Below are 18,018 nucleotides of genomic sequence, written 5' to 3' on the forward strand. Positions count from 1 at the left end.
TATTGTCTTCAATAAGACTTGTACATTTCACCCACATTTCATATTTTTAAGCATTGAAATAACCCCGACATAGAGAAAACTATTGAGGAGATGGATCACATATGATTAAAATTCAAATTGAAGTATCACGGTTCACTCCGACATAATAACTGTTTTGACAGGATTATCATAAATAATAACTCGCATTGTTTCTTTTTTTTAAACAATATTTCAAAATAAAATAAACTCTAAACTAGATCACACTTGTCAATTAATTATTATGAAAGGAGACATCTAAATTTAAAAAAAAATTTTTTATTATGCAACAGATATGAAAAAAAGGTTTGTCAAGTCTATATTTGATCTATAATATCAACAGTTATATTGTAATGAGGACTGAATTCAACTTGGAAAAAAACAACACTTTGTTAAAAGAAATCTGTAAGAATAAAGCGTTATTAATTTTATAATCATTGCATCTCTCATTACTATAAATATTTTTCGAGAGAGAAAACGAAATTGTGACTTTTTATAAAAAATCAAGTACAAGCAGGTCAATTTAGTTACCATACAAACACATAAATGCGAATCCATTCAAGCATGCACACACACACACATACATTTAAAAAGTTATATATCTCATTACAGAAATGCTATCAAGCCAAATTGAACAGGCTTTACCAATAATAGGTGAAGAACAACAATTTCACTTTTTCATATTCTTGTAAATTTTTTCAATTCTGTTGCAGACCTGGAAATATCATGTTTTGTTTTTAAAGGGTTTTACACATTTAGGTCATATCAGCGCCAGTAAAAAGGAAGAAAATTGGATAGTAAAAACATTCTTGATGTACAAATAAAAGGACTTGAGGAAAAAGTAAGAAAAAGGGGTAAGGTGCAAATAGGCAACAGATGTAGATTCCAGGAGCACTCTATCAATGCACTTAGTTTGAGATCACCTAAAAGTCTCAACCAGACACCAGCACAAGAACCCACTATGAGGAAAACACTCAAATGTTTACAAATCATATGTTAAAAATGAAAATAAATAACAGTACATAACAGAGAAATGATTTACAAGGAAAAATATCATCTCCCAAAACTCTCGATTTACAAGGAAAAATATCATCTCCCAAAACTATAACTATACATTCGACTGAATCCCTCCCAGCTAAGGACTCCAGCCAGGGTCAGGACAAAACCAAGTAATCTCATTCCAAGACAAAGACAGAAAGCAATTGAAAAACAGATACAGGGGGATAGAAGACACAGCAAGTACCTCCCCGCCCACTATGGGAGGTCATGAAACCCACCCAGTGGAAATATTAATCCTCTCAGATGACTACAGCTTTTCAAAAAATCTCCAACCTGAGACATCACAGAGTGTCCGATTTGAGACTTGTCACCAAGTTGGGGGTGATTTTAATGGATTGATTGACAAAGATTTCAGGCCAAATTCTTTTTATACATGCATTTTGTCATTAGATTAAAACAGATTGGTGCCTAAATCTCATGAGATTTGCACTGAATGAAAAATAAGGAAAACTTTTTTAAAATTACAATATGGGGGGATTAAGAGAATAAAGCCATGCAATAAATACTCTTGTCATTAATGCTGATCTAATACAAGCAACAACCACAAATTTATCTTTTCCTGAACTAAATGCGGGAACGAAAAAAAAAAAAAGACCTGCATCAAGCTAAAATGTATGATTTTTTACATGCCTATGATATCACACACACAAAAAATGGTAGTATACATAAGTTGTTGCTCAAATCTGTCACAAATTCATTCTGAATAAAACATCAATATGATAAATAATCTTGAGAAACAAATTTGAATTTAGTCCATCGTTTTGGTCCCAAAAATCTGTTAACAGATCAAATAATATGTATAACGATATACATCTGCCTCTTAGTAAACACTGCCAAAAAAAAATAAATGATGTTACAATACAAGGCATTGACCGCCTAAAGAAAGTAAACAGTGTGGTGTATTCAATAGTACAACCAATGAGATCATTTCTCCCCTTGAGCACTATAAAAAAAAAAACCATCTCTTTTCACTTTCTTTAGGTGGCCATCGATTTGTTTTGAGATGAAATCATTTGGCCATTGTCAAGCTATGAATTTACCAAGGATACGATCTATTTGTGCAAGTAAAAGCTTCGATTTCATGTTTATTTTTAGCACAAACTTGAGAATGCCACTGGACATGTGATCCCAGAGAAATTTACCACTAGTTGATAAACATGCAAAAATTAAGTACCAGTAAATACAAAGCAGCTAGAAAACTGTGTGGACTGTACAAACTATCTGACAAAAATGAAGATAAAACATTTTGAAAAATCAAAAAAATACTAAACACACCAATGTTTAACAGGACAGGTTGTGAGTCAACCACCTCTCCTGATTTTTCTGATTTTTCTGATTCTACTCATTGTATGCTCTGTTTTTAATATTGGTTGAGGAAGGGTTTTGAACTCAAAAGACGGTATGGTTAGAAAACAACACAAAGGCGTCTATGTATAAATTTAAAACACACAAGGATCTTATGTCATGTCACCCCTTGAGTTTGGGCTAGAAATAAAAGTGCCATTTCCTGTCACAATTTTTTTTTGTTTTTAGGCTTTTGACAAAAACTTGCCAAACTTTTAAGTAATGTCAGCACCAGTTAAAAAGGGAGATGATGGAATAGAGGAAGTAGAACTAGCTTTCAAGCAGCAAAGAAAAACAGTAAAAACAATAAAATAGCAATTGCTTGCTATCCCCTGAAAATGACACGAGTCGATCGCAGGGTATGTCCAAACAGATCTATAGACCCAGCAACCCAATCATTTCTGGGTGGATAAGGCGGGTCAGAAAAAAAATCTGGACTTCACTTCGGATCGATCTCAGCTCCTTTGTGTATGAAGACAGGTGCTCTACCAACTGAAACATTCATGTCGCTAGTCTGTCTGAAACCATCCACAACGACACTGCGAAATGATCCTTGTCAAAAAAATCCTGCTATCAGATGGTTCCAACTTAAGTGGTATAACAATTTAAAAAATCAACAATGACATAGAATGGAGAGATCATTTAAAAGGGAGAAAAATATAATCTCTCACAAAAAGATAAATTATAGTCAACTGTTTCCCTCACAGTCACAGCAGAAGGCACATGACGGGGGCTGAGACAAAACCAAATGGCAGCATTCCAGAATAAAGGCATAAAGCTGCATGAAAAGGACAAATGACATAAGGTGGAAAAAGAAATAGCCTGGTTGTAGACCGTTGAAGAATAATCCACAAGCACCCAGGGAGGGATAATGTTGCCCCCAGCTCAAAGGTACAAATTACATCCATCATTTTATTGTATTTAGTGTTTATACAATTAAAATCCATGGCTGTCAACAAATAAATTTTTAAAAAAATAAAAATGAGCTTTTATATAGCGCAATATCCACTAAAAGTGCTCAAAGAGCTTTACAAGGCCAACAGCAACAAGTAACACATAGAACGAGATATGACGCCTGTTAGAGCGATATTGCATTTTTTTTTTAGGACAGAGACAACGCTGTTTTACACCTGAGTACGGTGAGAGAATGTGAGTAAAGAGTCTTTTTTTTTCCAAGTACTCAACTATGCGCCGAGGGGGGGGGCACTTTTCATACCCTTCAACTATCGCTGAGGTCTCCAAGGCTTTTGGGTCGCTCTCCAAAGACAGGGTGGTCTAGACACGTGTCCATGTGTGTGAAATAGACTTTGATCGACGTCTTACTGTGCTTACACACCAACTCCTCGATGGACTCGAACACGGCCCCATCGGCCCGAAAGCCGTAGCCACGGCCATGGGGGTGGTGAATGACACAATGTTTGACTGCTGTACTGCCATCTTCATTGCCAGCGCTGGAGATAAATTAAAAAAAAAAAAAATAGTAAGAAAATGTGAACGAACTACCAAAATGTTTTTATTTTCGAGACGGATAGGAACAGTAAGCAGTGAATTTATAATTAAGAATTTACAAAAACCAAACTTTGGGTCTTTGCAATGCAAGAAATTGTATCAATTCTCCACCACAGTGAATAGCAAATAACCCTCTCCTTTCCACCCATAGGAAAATCGTCACATTCGTTATGATGCAGCCGACAATTTTCTTATTCTGATTTCATTTTGTTATAGTTAGTTATAACTATAAAAACTCGACACTGTGTTGCGGAGCTCATTTTTCTGAACAAAATATAGAATATACTAGTTCCTATTCTGTTTGAAAAATCTGTTTTTGTGTGTTTGGTGAGTGTGAAGTTTCGGGTAAAATTCTGAAAATAGCTGGTAAGGAGAGAGTTAACCCAGTTTCATACACGTGGCTCAAATTCCCATTAATCATCCAAAGGAGGAATTATGACTTTAAATTTTTTTAAATGCCAAGAAACTTGAGCTTTTATATAGCGCATTATCCACTAAACATGCTCAAAGCGCTTTATAAAGAGTCCCTGACCAACAGCAAAATATGGAACGATACATGACGGCTTTTAGGCGATATTACAATTTTTATTTTCACACAGAGACAACACTGTTAATTGCCAGGTAATCATTTTTACACCTGAGTACGGTGAGAGAATGTGAGTAAAGAGCCTTATCCAAGGACAACTATACGCCGAGCGAGGCTCGAACCCAGGACCTTCCGATCTGAAAGCGAGTGTCATGCCCCAAGACCACATAGCCACATGAGTGTCACTTTAGAGCCTATCTTTAAAAAAAAAAGACCAAGAAGACTCGGGCTTCATCCAAAGAACAGAACCAAATAGTGACCAATTAGGGCTAAAATTTCTTGCTCCTGGGGAAAAAGTGAGGTCCTGATGGCAGGGCCTTGAACAAGGAACCTATGGGTGTAGGTGCAAAGCCTTATCAGGTCAACCACTTCACCCCCATTTTGGAATGACATTAAAAAAACATAATTAATTTTTTATTAGGTGTGTATGAAACAGTGCCAGACAAATCAAATAGAAATTACAAGAAAACAAAAATCCACAATAATACTACTACTACTACTACTACTACTACTACTACTACTACTACTACTAATAATAATACTACTAATAATAATAATAATAATAATAATAATAATAATAAAAAGATAAATAAGTAAATAACAATGGTGACAATAATCGATCATATCTCAATTGATAAAACCCTTCTGATAGTTCAAGGGTCATGCATTCCATTCTATCTACCCCAACCCCAACCTGACACAATTAACAACTTACACGATGGAGAGGGCGTAAGGAATCTCTGCTTCATCACTCAACCTGGGTCGGATGAGGAAAGTTCCAGCAGGCTCTCTGTGCAGGTAGTCTATGGCTTCCTCTCGGCTACAGTTGACCAACCAGAGAGATTGGTCTGGCAGAGATGCTGTACACTCCTCCACAAGGCACTCCACTAACTCTCTCTTTGCACCGTCCTCTAGGGCTTGACTGTTGCAAGACAGAAATAAATAAAGAACAGAGTTGAGCTATAACTTATCACAATGCAGCAAAGCAGGGCTGTAGAAAATGGTAAGGGCTGCCTGAAGATTTAACTTCTCTAATTTTGTTTTTTTATTTCAGTGGGGCACAAGATAGCCGACACAATCAGCCTTAGGGCTGCCAACCTCAACACAAGAAAAAGTGTGATATTGCTTGTCAAAAAGAGTAAGATTTGGAGAAAAGGTTTACGATTTGAAAATATGTGAGGCTGGCTGAGAAAACCCGGGAATATGCAGCAAGCTCCGATTCGAGATATAAGCCAAAATCGAAGATAAAGTGTTTCCCATAGCAACAGATTTTATTCCAAAAATAAATTCATAACTTGGGTTCTAATAGACATAGAAAGAAAATTTAAAGTGTTAAATGATCAGAAAGATGTGGTCTACACCACTGTATACATAACTCAATTTATGAAATTTGCGCATATTTCCGGGTTTTCTCAGCCAGCCACACTATAACTCTACATTCATCTCATTGCCTGCCAATGAGAAACATGGATATAAATAATTTTTGTATCAATTTTGTGAAGGTGAAAATTTTCAGGAACTTCGGGCAAAATAAAAATATGGAGCAATTCAAATAAAACCTCCTTAAATCTATCAAACAACAATTTATTGTTAAAATTTATATTACAGATATCATGTAGAGTGGTAAGAAATCTTATGAGAAACATAATAAAAACAACTAAATAGTAGAACGTTAAGATTTGATTTTCATGAAAAAATAGTACAATCTGACAAAAAAAGCATTCAATCTTACAAAGGTGAAAAAAAGCATACTTATATGATTTTTTGGCGTACATTTGCACCTTGGCAAAGAAATGTTGATAAAGGTTTATATAGACAACCCACCAAAGTCTGATTCTTTTGCTAAATAGCATCACTGGCCCAGAAAATACTTACATCGACATTGTATCTTATCAGGCCTAGAAGTGATTCAGGAAAATATTTTTCCCTGCTTTTTCCCGGTTTTTTCCAGGCTCGAGGGAAAATTTTAAGGTAGTAATTTTCAAGCATATTCATCAATTCTAGACCAGTTACCACTACCTATATATATATATATATATATATATATATATATATTTTATATATATATATATATATATATATATATAGAGAGAGAGAGAGAGAGAGAGAGAGAGAGAGAGAGAGAGAGAGAGAGAGAGAGAGAGAGAGAGAATCAGAAAAGAGGGGGAAATTATTGACTCGTAGTACATATTACTATAACAAGCCATCCAGTATCTAAGCCTACACCATCCGTGGGGAAAAAAAAGGAAAAAAAAAAAAAAAAAGAAAGAGAGAAGAGAGAGAGAGAGAAGAGAGAGAGAGAGAGAGAGAAGAGAGAGAGAGAGAGAGAGAGGAAGAGAGAGAAGAGAGAGAGAGAGAGAGAGAGAGAGAGAGAGAGAGAGAGAGAGAGAGAGAGAGATGTGAGTGAAAAAGAGAGTGGCTGAGACTGAGAGAAAGAAATATATTGACTCTGGCTATTAATACTTGGACGTATTCCTGTAAAGTCTAGGCCTCCTACAACATGCAAAAAAAATATTTAAAAAAAGAGAGAGACAGAGAGAGAGAGAGAGAGAGAGAGAGAGAGAGAGAGAGAGAGAGAGAGAGAGAGAGAGAGAGAGAAATGGGGAGAAAAGAGACAAAGAGAGAGAAATCAATAGAGAGAAAAAGACATTTGAATATTACTATGAGAGAGAAAGTAGCGTCCAAAGACTTGTGGCCTACTTATTGAATTGCACATGAATGAAATAAAGCTAGTTAATCTAGAGACAGACAAAACAAACTTAGTACAAATTACAATGAGTAAACGACCTTAATCTGCCATCTCCAAATAATTGAATAACAAGTCACGAAAATTAATTAAAGTAGCCCAAGGACGTCGACCGTCTTTCTTAGCTTAGCTAACAATCGCATTCATGACCAAGTCAAAAACACAAAAAAAAAACAAAAAAAAAAAACACACACACGCTCACACACACACACACACTACTAAGATGAGGGGAGGGATGTGTGTTTCTAGCACTCTTGTCTTGTCGACAATGATGAGTCGACTGAGTGAATCAAGCGTCTTTAAGTCTTCGACCAATCACAGGCTATCTAACCGAACCGGCTGGTCGAAACAAAGACGCTTCTCGCCGTCGATGTATTACGCTATTGTTGTGCAAGTGGCAAGGAATATAACACCTTTTTGAGTAGGCCTAAAAGCTAAAATCTAAAAGTAAAAAATATAATTCTGAGGAATTTGAAAGTCACATTGTTGAAATCGGCTTGAAAAAAGAAGAACATTGGTCCTTGTTTCAGAAAAATCGGTTGAAAACCAACTGTTTTACGAATAAATTCGATTTTAAAAATTGCTTTTGTTTATTTTCGATTTTTTTAGCAACTTTTTTATTTATCTGCCGATTTTCTTGATTTTTATATCATTCTTTATATCTCAATGAGACGAGATCAGTGATATACTTTGTTTGTTTCAAATGTAACTACAACATAATTGGTTTTTTTTACTTATCAACCGTGCCTGATAATTTATTGAACAACTGACGCAACTATCCCATTGCCGTCTTCCAGTGTTTCAGCGATGACTCTAAACCACTATAATTACGTCATGCACAGGAAACATGTTAATAGTCTGTGTACTCTACGAATGCGGACCGGACTTTGCTGATTAGGTCGATCGTCATAACATAGGGCCTAGTAGTGTGAGGAAACCATAAGAGGCTGCTGCCATGCTCTAAGCCGATCGTTCGCAGGTTGGGTAATGATTACGCGGAAGAATACATGTTGGGTTGTTGTTCACCTAAATTTTTCTCACGGCTTTTTCCCGGCCCCAGACAATTTTCACCGATTTTCCCGGCTTTTCCCGGTCGGGAAATTTCAAAATAAAGTTCCCGGCTTTTCCCGGTTTTCCCGGCCCACTTCGAGGCCTGTCTTATTGATTGAGATCAGCAGTAAGCAAAAATAACTTGTATCTTATTGATTGAGATCAGCAGTAAGCAAAAATAACTCACATGCAACAGGGACCAACACCGATCCCGGGTGAAGTTGAGATTTTTAACCCTCTCCTTACCTGCCATTTTCAGGATATTCCCCAAAACTTCACACCCAACTAACGCAAAAATATATTTCTATCACTCAAACACAAAAGCAGTTAAGTTCTTCCGATGCATAATTCCTTTAGCAAAGCATGCTCTACAACTCACTGTTCATTATATTAAAAGTTTATGATGTACAAAAGAAATCTGAAAATGAAAAATGTTGGTTGTATCGTAACGAATGTGACGATTTTCCTATAGTTGGTAAGGAGAGGGTTAAGCACTTCTGCTCATTGAACCTGAGATTTTGTGAGTCTGCTTTGATATACAAAAAAGATGGTAGGGCCATTTTTGCTACATTTCACTAAAAAAAAAACCCAATCTATCCACGACTAGTTTAAAAGAAGATTTTTTTATTTTTATCAGTGCCTAGAATTTTTGAAAAGCAGAAATTTTCAAGTTCGTTATGGATAATGCGACACCGGGAATCCAGGATAAACCAAAGAATTGGCGTCCATGGCTCCCAGACCTACTTTCTAATGATGGCACAGTTTCCTTCTATATCCCGCAACACCTCCACGTGGTCGTTCAAGGCAATGGTGGCAAGGTTTAGTTCAACTTCCCTCTGCTCGGCTGCTTGGCGTGCCAGGTCTAATTTTTTGTCAAGAGACATAAACCTGTTCATCGTCAGCCCTTTGTTCTTTTCGAGTCTTGACCAAAGACAAAATAAAATAATGACAATTTAGAGATGACTTTTTGAAAAATTATTTGGTGGTACAGTTGGTAGAATATTTGTTTCATATGCAAAGGGACCGAGGTCGATCCCTGAATTTAAGAAAAATCAGAAATATTTTCTTCAATTCAAATATAGTTAATGAAAAACAATTTTTTAAAAATAAATAAATAAATAAACAGTGAAAATACTGTGACACACACTCAGCCTGACAACTTTTCAGATAATGCTGTTGCTGACAAAGATGATGACGATGATGGCGACAATAAGAAGAAAATGTTTTTGTCTAGAATAATAAAATGCTATTAAAAAATGGGAAAACATCTTAGTGATATCAGGGAAATTAGAAATATGAGGAATGTCTTATGGCGCCTGGACAGTCTGGTCATAGCTATGAGCCGGGATAATCGATATTCAGCTTTTATTAGGCAAATCAGCTGTAAATGCTTCTTGCATACCTGTCATGAATGTGTTGTGTTGCAAGAATGGATGTGGATGAGTGTGTGTGGTAGTGACGTGTTTGAGGCAGTGGGTGGTGGCTGTTAGTGTGTATTTTTCTATTTCGAAATGACAATTTTATTTGTAATGCGCCAGAGCCTCCAACCAGGGGGATAGGTTGCGCAATATAAATGTGCATTATTATTATTAATATTATTATTTATTAAATCTCTTTAGGCCCAGAATTTTCACTATGGTCAATGGGCTCAGGCCTTGTGGGATAAAACATTTATGTCATAGAGCACATGTCTTTTGTTTGGCATCCTTTGTGCTGGCAATTTTACAATATCCATTATTGTCTTTAGCCAGCCACGTTAATTCAAACCCGAGTTGACTGAAATGATAAGCCAAAGGACCCATCCGGTACCAGTCCCAGGTGCAGTCAAGATGCTTTCTGACCAATGTGTCCCCCCAGTGGTCATTGGATAGCTGAGTCTGTCAGCTCGAGTAAGCTAGCATCTATTATACTCTATTTCATGCTGCTACAGAAACAATAAAAACGGCCCCATGTGCCTGATAGTTCTGACGGCCTTTGAGAAAATACACCCATCATCATTCCAAACTACATAAAACGCAAATCAGATAGGTTTGCTACACGTAGATACAATGCATCACAATATATACAACCATTTCCAAGAACAGACACATACAAACACTGTTTTTTTTACGTTAACAATTGACTGGAAAGTCCTGCACTCTGCCAAAAACAAAAAATAAAAAAATTGAGCTTTTATATAGAGCAATATCCACTAAATGTGCTCAAAGCGCTTTACAAGGGGTCCCTGACAAACAGCAACATGTAACATTTAGAAAGAGACATGACGCCTGTCAGGCGATATTACAATGTTTTCCAGACAGAGACAACGGTGTTAGCAGCCAGGTACTAATTTTACACCTGAGTACAGTGAGAGAATGTGAGTAAAGAGCCTTTTCCCAGGACTCAACTATGCGCAGAGCGAGACTCGAAATCAGAACCTTCAGATACGAAGGCGAGTGTTATACCACTTGAGCACTCTGACAAAACACGACGTTGAATGCTTGGAAACTTTCAAAACACTCTTGAATGCAATTGCGCACCAAAGCAATCCGTGACTGTTCCTGTCTCGATTGGACTGTAGCTGAATACAAGCCATTGAAGACTGAAGATGGGGAAAATGGGGGGAGGGGGGGGGGGGGACTGGGGGAAGAGGATGGCAGAATACGTTTTCATGCCAGGGAAGAAACGTTGACCTATCACTACTCACATTTCTTTCCCTTCTGGGGATATCTTCTCCTCCATGACAAAGTCATCCTGTTTTGAAGGTGGAGGAGCTAGCAACTCACTAAACATGGCCTTAGCAGTCAGGAAAGCTCTTTCTCCAACTTTATACGAATCTAGAACCTGAATAAGGTGACATTGAAAGCAGAAAGAATAAAAAACTGAGGCCTTCCATATCGCAATAGGCTGATTCTAAAATACACATAATTATTATGTGCATGGAATGTGGCATTTTCTATACGCAACTAATCATGACCGCCTTGGTCGCCAGATGGCCACGTGTTTCTATCATAAATTCTTATTTTTTTTCAACAACAATTTTTTTCCCCAAATCCTAGTCGATATTTTAGTTATATCAAAACCGATGCGTTTTTCAAAGGGGACACAGTGTTAGTGGTTTTTAGCCACGTGAAGTTTTATTTGGCTACTTTTCAGCCAATTCGAAATTGGCAGTGAAGAACTCGGACCATGTGGCAGCCCTGATCGCAACCATCGTCAATTGAATAAACGGTTAAGTTGTTTAGGGCAATCAGATATTCAACATAATTATTTACTTAATCCTGATGCAATTTTTTTCATTTTTAAAATGCTTAAAACTTTGGGTATACATTTCATTCTCAACTTAATTTGCCCCAAACAGCTTTACAAGGGGTCTCAAGCCAACAACAACAATCAACATGAGGCACAAGACCTGAGATTTGTTAGACTCTGTTATAATTTTACTTTTTTTCAACAATGATACTCATTTTACACCAGAGTTGGTTCAGAGATGGTACGTAAAAACTAAAAACTATAATAGGACATAAAAGTGAGATGGTTTACAAGAAAAAAAACAAATGTAATCTCTCAAAAAAAGAAACTATACATTTGAATGCTTCCCTGTCAGCTAAGGATCCTTCCAGGACCATGGAATAAAAAAAATAAAAAAGAGCAAACTCAATCCAGAACACAGACAGAGAGCAACATGGAAAGAAAAAACAAATCGGGGGATAGACACAGCAAAAGTGACCATTCCGTCGACCACGGAAAGGAGAGATTATGGTAAGTTGAGCAAGTCTATTATTGACAAACCCACCTTACTGCATTTCATCTGCTGCTCTTTCAGTTTAATGTACTGCTGTTTGGCTTTCTGGAGCTGTCGGCCAATGTCGGCCAACGAAGACAGAGACTCATAGCGAGTAGTGGACTTCTTCCCAGACTAAAGATATAGAAATGAATAGCATCTTAGCATAAATGAATTTAGATGGATAACAAAATAAATGAATAAATAAATCAATAAATAAATGAATGAATAAATAAATAAATAACTAAATTCAAAAATGAATTAATGAAAAAAATTTTAAAAATTCAAGAATTAATAATAATAATCATAATCATATAAATAAATGAAAAAACATACAAATGGACTTAAAGAGATGAATAAGTAAACAAATACAATAAGCCACCAAAGAAATAAAACAATTAAAAAAAAAAAAAAATTAAATGCAAAATAAACAATCCCATGGCCATTTTTCATGACAGCCACAATCTTGTATGTAGTTTTTCCTCCCGAAAATGTTAATCTACTACATTACATGTCACCTTTGAGGTGTCTTTTTATTTCATCATATAACATTCACATCACCTTTGAGGTGTCTTTTTATTTCATCATAGAACATTCACATCACCTTTGAGGTGTCTTTTTATTTCATCATAGAACATTCACATCACCTTTGAGGTGTGTTTTTATTTCATCATAGAACATACACATCACCTTTGAGGTGTGTTTTTATTTCATCATAGAACATTCACATAATCTATGATCTGTGCGGCTATGTGGTCTAGAGGTATGACACTCCTCTTCAGATCTGAAGGTCCTGCTCTGGGCAGCGCATAGTTGAGTCCTTGGAAAAGGTTCTTTAACCCATATTCTCTCACCATACTCAGGTGTAAAATGAATACCTGGCCATTAGCAGTATTGTCTCTGTCGGAAAAGTTGTAATATTGACTTCATGTCATGTCTTGTCCTACATGTTAAGAGTTGGGGACCCTTTGTAAAGTGCTTTGATTATGTTTAGTCGATATTGCACTCTATAAATACGCAAGTTTTTCATGACTGCCAAGTAATCCATTCACACCTTAGCAAAGTGAGGTAATCAGTGTAAAGTAACATACCCTAGTGATCAGATGGGTAACAGGGTTCTGGGATTGTATCAGAAACATCTTATCAGATTCTGATCATGCATATTGAGGGAATCCAATCGTTGACTTCATTAACTTAAGGCCCGATTCTGGACAAAAAATTACAAGGCAACGATCACCAAAAGAAAGTGAAAAATGAGTTGTCATTAGTAATGCTAAAGGAAAAAAAATTATCCCACAGATTAAACTATAGAGAATACGACTCACTGTTCACTTTTTTAGGTTGGTGTTGCCTTGTATTGTCACATTTATTTTTTTTGGCCGGTGTCAGGCTATGAGTATAAATATTCACTAAACCGATGTCACTTGGTTCTTTGTTATTACTTTTTGACAGACATTTCAATGATTAGTTCTCACTAAATCATATAAATCAGACAAATACGTTTAAGGTTAGGCATAGCTTTGTGTATTGGTACTTTATATCCGGGTGGTGAATGTTATGAGTCTTTTACCTAAATGAATAGCATCAATGCAAAGGCTACAGCCAAAGGCAGTTACAATATAATGAGAAAAACTCATTTTATAACATTTTAAAGGGCTTGATGATTTAAACAAAACTCACAAATCACCAAAAACAAAAAAACAAAAAACTATAAGCCAGAACACTAGGATATCAGTGCCATAATATGATAAGACCCTTGTAACAATGTCTCATTCATTGATCAAAGGACTGTGGCAATTGGCAAAATCAGTTACAACTCGATTCTAAATCCAAAACAGACCTTTTTGGAGGGACACGACACCAGTTTGGTGTCAAGCCTTCTGTTGAAATCAGCCAAGGTGTGGTGACTGTAGTGTTCAATCAAAGCCGACAGAGAAAGAAAATTGCACTCATTCACCTTCAGGCCAAAACTGCCTTCCTTCTGGTAGACCTTGAGACATTTGGACTGACCGTTTTTTCTGAAATATAAAAATAATAAATAACTTAACCAACCAAAAACAAAACAAACAAACAAACAAAAAATCATGATAAAAATCGGATTTTATAATAAGAAAATAATCATAATAACACAGTTCATGACCCCGCCCCCTCCCCCACCCCACCCCCCTCAAAGACAATTATTCCTTTGGCTTTATATATGTCCTTAGTGCTTGAACTTTTTTGTCGAAATGCAAAACGATTGGGCATGGTTATGAGGAAACATGTTGAAACAAGTTTGACACATTTATCAAACATGAGTGATCTCTCCTTGTTTGACTGACGCCAATGACATTGATTAATCTCTCTACAATGAAGGAATTGTAAAATCCAATGTATTATCTGAAAAGCCAACTATTCCCATTTTAACTGCATATTTTTGAGGGAATCCGACAAACACAAAAGAAAGAAGAGTGTCAAAAACTTAGATAGAGACCAATTACATGTGGCTTTCGGATCTTGCCAATCAAAACATAAAATTTTGCAATAAAAAAAGAAAATAGATATTATACCATTAATTATTTTAAAAAGTTATGCCTTTTTCGCCACTATATCATAAGATATCGTCGCCGAGGCATTCCACGAAGGAATATAGATAACTCATCAAACAAGATGTCTGATGTCAACCGGAATCACCCATGTTGTCCAAGTGAGCAAATTGGGGGTTAATAATCTTGCTCAAGGAAAAAAACGAAAGTGCCTGAAGCGGGGCTCGAACCCGCATCCTTCCGGGTCACAGTACAATGCCTTAACCACTCGGCCACTTAGCTCCCCAATAATAATACCAATATAAAGGGGAAATATAATGAAGTGTGTTCATAAGCAATTGTTCCAGGATTGGTCCGTCATTAAGAGGAAAATTAAACAGGAAGTCCTAACCTGAAATGGTTATCAGACAAATATCAAACGCGTGATCAAGAGATTTTCGATCCACCAAAACTCTGACTTTAGCAATATAATTTCCACAGACAGCACCCCAGTGTAGCCCAATTGTCATACATTAGAGCTTTTGGATAAATCACTATACTGTCCGCATTGCTACCCTTTGGATAGGACACTAGTCTATTTGAAAATACTTTCTACTAGATCTGGCAGACCCAGGTAACCAATCACTTCTGGGTGGACAGGGGGCCTGAAAAAAAAATAAAAAAATCTTCTGATCCCTTTGCTTGTGAAGCAAGTACTCTACCAACTGAGCTATTGGGACCTCCATTTTACTTTTTAGTTCCTTCCGAACTTGTACTCTTTGTCCTTAATAGAACCCAAAAAAAACAAAACAAAAAAAAACAAAAACATTCAAATCTGCACAAAATGTAAAAAGATTAGTTCTTTGTTTTAACTCACTCAACCTCAACACCAACTATATCCGTTGTTTACCCGGGTTACTTTTACCCCATGCCTATTATTATTAATATTTTTTTTGAGACAAATTATTAGAGCAGTATCCAAAGCTGATGTTTTAATTTTCACATGTTAATGAAGGGTAGTTGAATAAAAATATCTATGCACATGCTCATTTTTAATACATTTTTTTTCCAATTTTGAAAAGTAGCAAAAATCTCTAGGATTGAGTGAGTTAATGGGCTGAAAATGACAATAAAACTTGTTGGAGGGGACAGAGACAGAGAGTTGTGAGGGATACATACCTGACCGTCAACGTATATTCTCCCTGAGTCGTGGAATCGCGAACAAGAAAATATCCATCTGGACAATCTTTCAGCATTTGCTCTGCATCACCCCTGGGGGAATCGAAATAAAATCAAATAAAATGTTGAGAGTAAAATAGCATGGGATTGTTGTGTGTCTATTAAAATATGATTATTTTTTTAAAAAGGGAACTTACAATAGGGCAATATCCACTTATCACGATTAAAGCTCTTTACAAGTAATTCTAAAACCAAACACTTAATCTGTAGAACAAGATATGACATCTGAGAGGCACTATTTTTATTTTTTTTCTTCACTTCAAGGGAGAAACAGGTTGCAAGTTACTCATTTACACTTAGTGTTTGGTGAGATAATGAAAGCAAAGAATTTTTTTTCAAAGGCTTGAACCCTGAACCTCTTGTTCAGCAGCCAAGGCTGACACCACAAATCCACAAAGGTTTACACAAATTAATCAAGTGATGGCCTGCAACCAGTTCTTGGATCATTTATATAACAATTCTGTAAGTGAAAAAATCTCATCATAAACTAATTAATAATAACAACTATGACAATAATAATGAAATAATAATAATAATATTAATACTAACTACTACTACTACTACTCCTACTACTACTACTACTACTACTCCTACTACTACTACTACTATTATTACTACTGCTACTACTAATAATAATTATAATAATAACAATAATAATAGTAATAATAATAATAACAATAATAATAATAATAATAATAATAATAATAATAATAATAATAACAACAATAATAATAAAAATAATAATAACATTAATATTAATGATTAAGAAAAACAAAAAACGGGAGAATGAGAAGGAAGAATGGAAAGAAAGAATTACCTTGAAATATCTCCCCAATACCAAGAATGCATATTGGCCGCATCGCCATTGGTGACTTGGTACACAGTATTTCGTTCACAAGCCATCGTATTCCGCGGCGTGTGCATTTCATAGTTTACATTCTGTTTCACCCGCCCATGCCTATCCTCTGACACTGGAGATTCTAGATCTGGGGTATTGGGCACGGATTGATCCCTGTCCTTTGAAGAAACGTTACTGCGTTTCCGAGGGGGAGGGACCGGCCTTTGTAAATTATTGCTGCTAGGATTCTCAAATTTATCCGGTCTCTGAGGTGGAGTTGGCGGCGCTGCCGGAGGTGGTGTGAAGTTTGGAATGTTGTAGTAGACACATCCATCAGAGTTGCTGTCTGAATCCTCATCTTGGTCTGCATTATGTTCATTACTTGAATTTGAATTAGGCCAATCACTCATGTCGACAGCCCCTTCTGTTGCTCTGTTTTCAGCGTTCTCTATTCCCTCTCTATCTTTTGTTCAACTTTTAGGTATCACAAGCTACCCTTTTGAATCATTATCATTTTTTTTCAATAGTTTCGTCATTGTCATATTGAGGAGGAGAAACTGAAAAAAAAATTTCAAAATTGACAGATTCAAAAATTCATGGTTAAACTTTTAAATTCACAATGGCATGTGTATCAAAACAAAACAGGGACATTAAATGCGACCAAACATCTCACAGGGATGCCAAATGATTTTTGGAAAAAATTCTTTAAAATGAGCGGAAGCATCACAGCTCACATAAAACAAACTTTGTAAACGAGCAAACAAAACATCCCTCTTAACTCTCCATTTTCCTTTCCTTTGCAAGTGTAAGGGGGCATTTGTTGCAACATCAATTCCAGTAATATCTATTCTGTCTTAAGAAGGACCTTCAGTGGTCTCGCTCTTGGAGACAGAAAAAGCTGCTGAGATGTGAACTGAAGTGTGAAAAAAAAATATCCAGAAAAACCACGTTTTGGCAACCCTGGGCCCTGATCTCGATCAGGGTGAATCTAACACTGAAAATTAAGTTTAAAGCTTGATCATGTAAAAAAAGAGCATGCACATGCTGCCCTACTTTGGATTGTATAGTACACGGCACTAACACCAAACGCCCACTAATTATCGCAAAATATATCTCACCAGCAATGACAATAATACTAATACTAGACGTCTAATAATATCTATTACTATTAAATACGACAGTCACACTTTTTCCTTCCCTGTTTCTCGTACTAATAATAGCTAGTCTACCAAACTGACTCAACAACTGACTAATTTCAATGCCATTTCACAAGGCAATGGATAAGTTTAGACTAATCGAATTCAAATCGATATTATGATATACGTAGACGTAGCTAGAGTCTAGTCTAGCAGAACTAGAAAGTGG

General features: G+C 36.2%; 1 protein-coding gene across 2 annotated transcripts in view; it reads right to left on the reverse strand.

Moving 5' to 3' along the window:
• Positions 1-18,018, reverse strand: part of LOC144970987 (phosphatidylinositol 3-kinase regulatory subunit gamma-like) — a 28,859-nt gene that overhangs the window by 10,350 nt on the left and 491 nt on the right. Inside the window, exons 2-9 of one of the 2 annotated variants that reach the window (XM_078911248.1) lie at positions 16,633-17,210; positions 15,756-15,848; positions 13,913-14,090; positions 12,085-12,207; positions 10,996-11,132; positions 9,054-9,230; positions 5,229-5,435; positions 3,635-3,869 (exon numbers count right to left, since the gene is read on the reverse strand). In XM_078911248.1, the coding sequence (XP_078767374.1) occupies positions 3,638-3,869; positions 5,229-5,435; positions 9,054-9,230; positions 10,996-11,132; positions 12,085-12,207; positions 13,913-14,090; positions 15,756-15,848; positions 16,633-17,063 (1,578 nt within the window). In that variant the 5' untranslated portion in view covers positions 17,064-17,210 and the 3' untranslated portion in view covers positions 3,635-3,637. Of the gene's footprint in view, positions 1-744; positions 3,870-5,228; positions 5,436-9,053; positions 9,231-10,995; positions 11,133-12,084; positions 12,208-13,912; positions 14,091-15,755; positions 15,849-16,632; positions 17,211-18,018 lie in introns of those variants that run through there. The other variant, XM_078911238.1, reaches the window with a different exon arrangement.

The sequence above is a fragment of the Berghia stephanieae genome, chromosome 1, assembly GCF_034508935.2.
Source record: "Berghia stephanieae isolate SIO BIC M18660-M18661 chromosome 1, UCSD_Bste_1.3, whole genome shotgun sequence".
Classification (NCBI taxonomy): domain Eukaryota; kingdom Metazoa; phylum Mollusca; class Gastropoda; order Nudibranchia; family Aeolidiidae; genus Berghia; species Berghia stephanieae.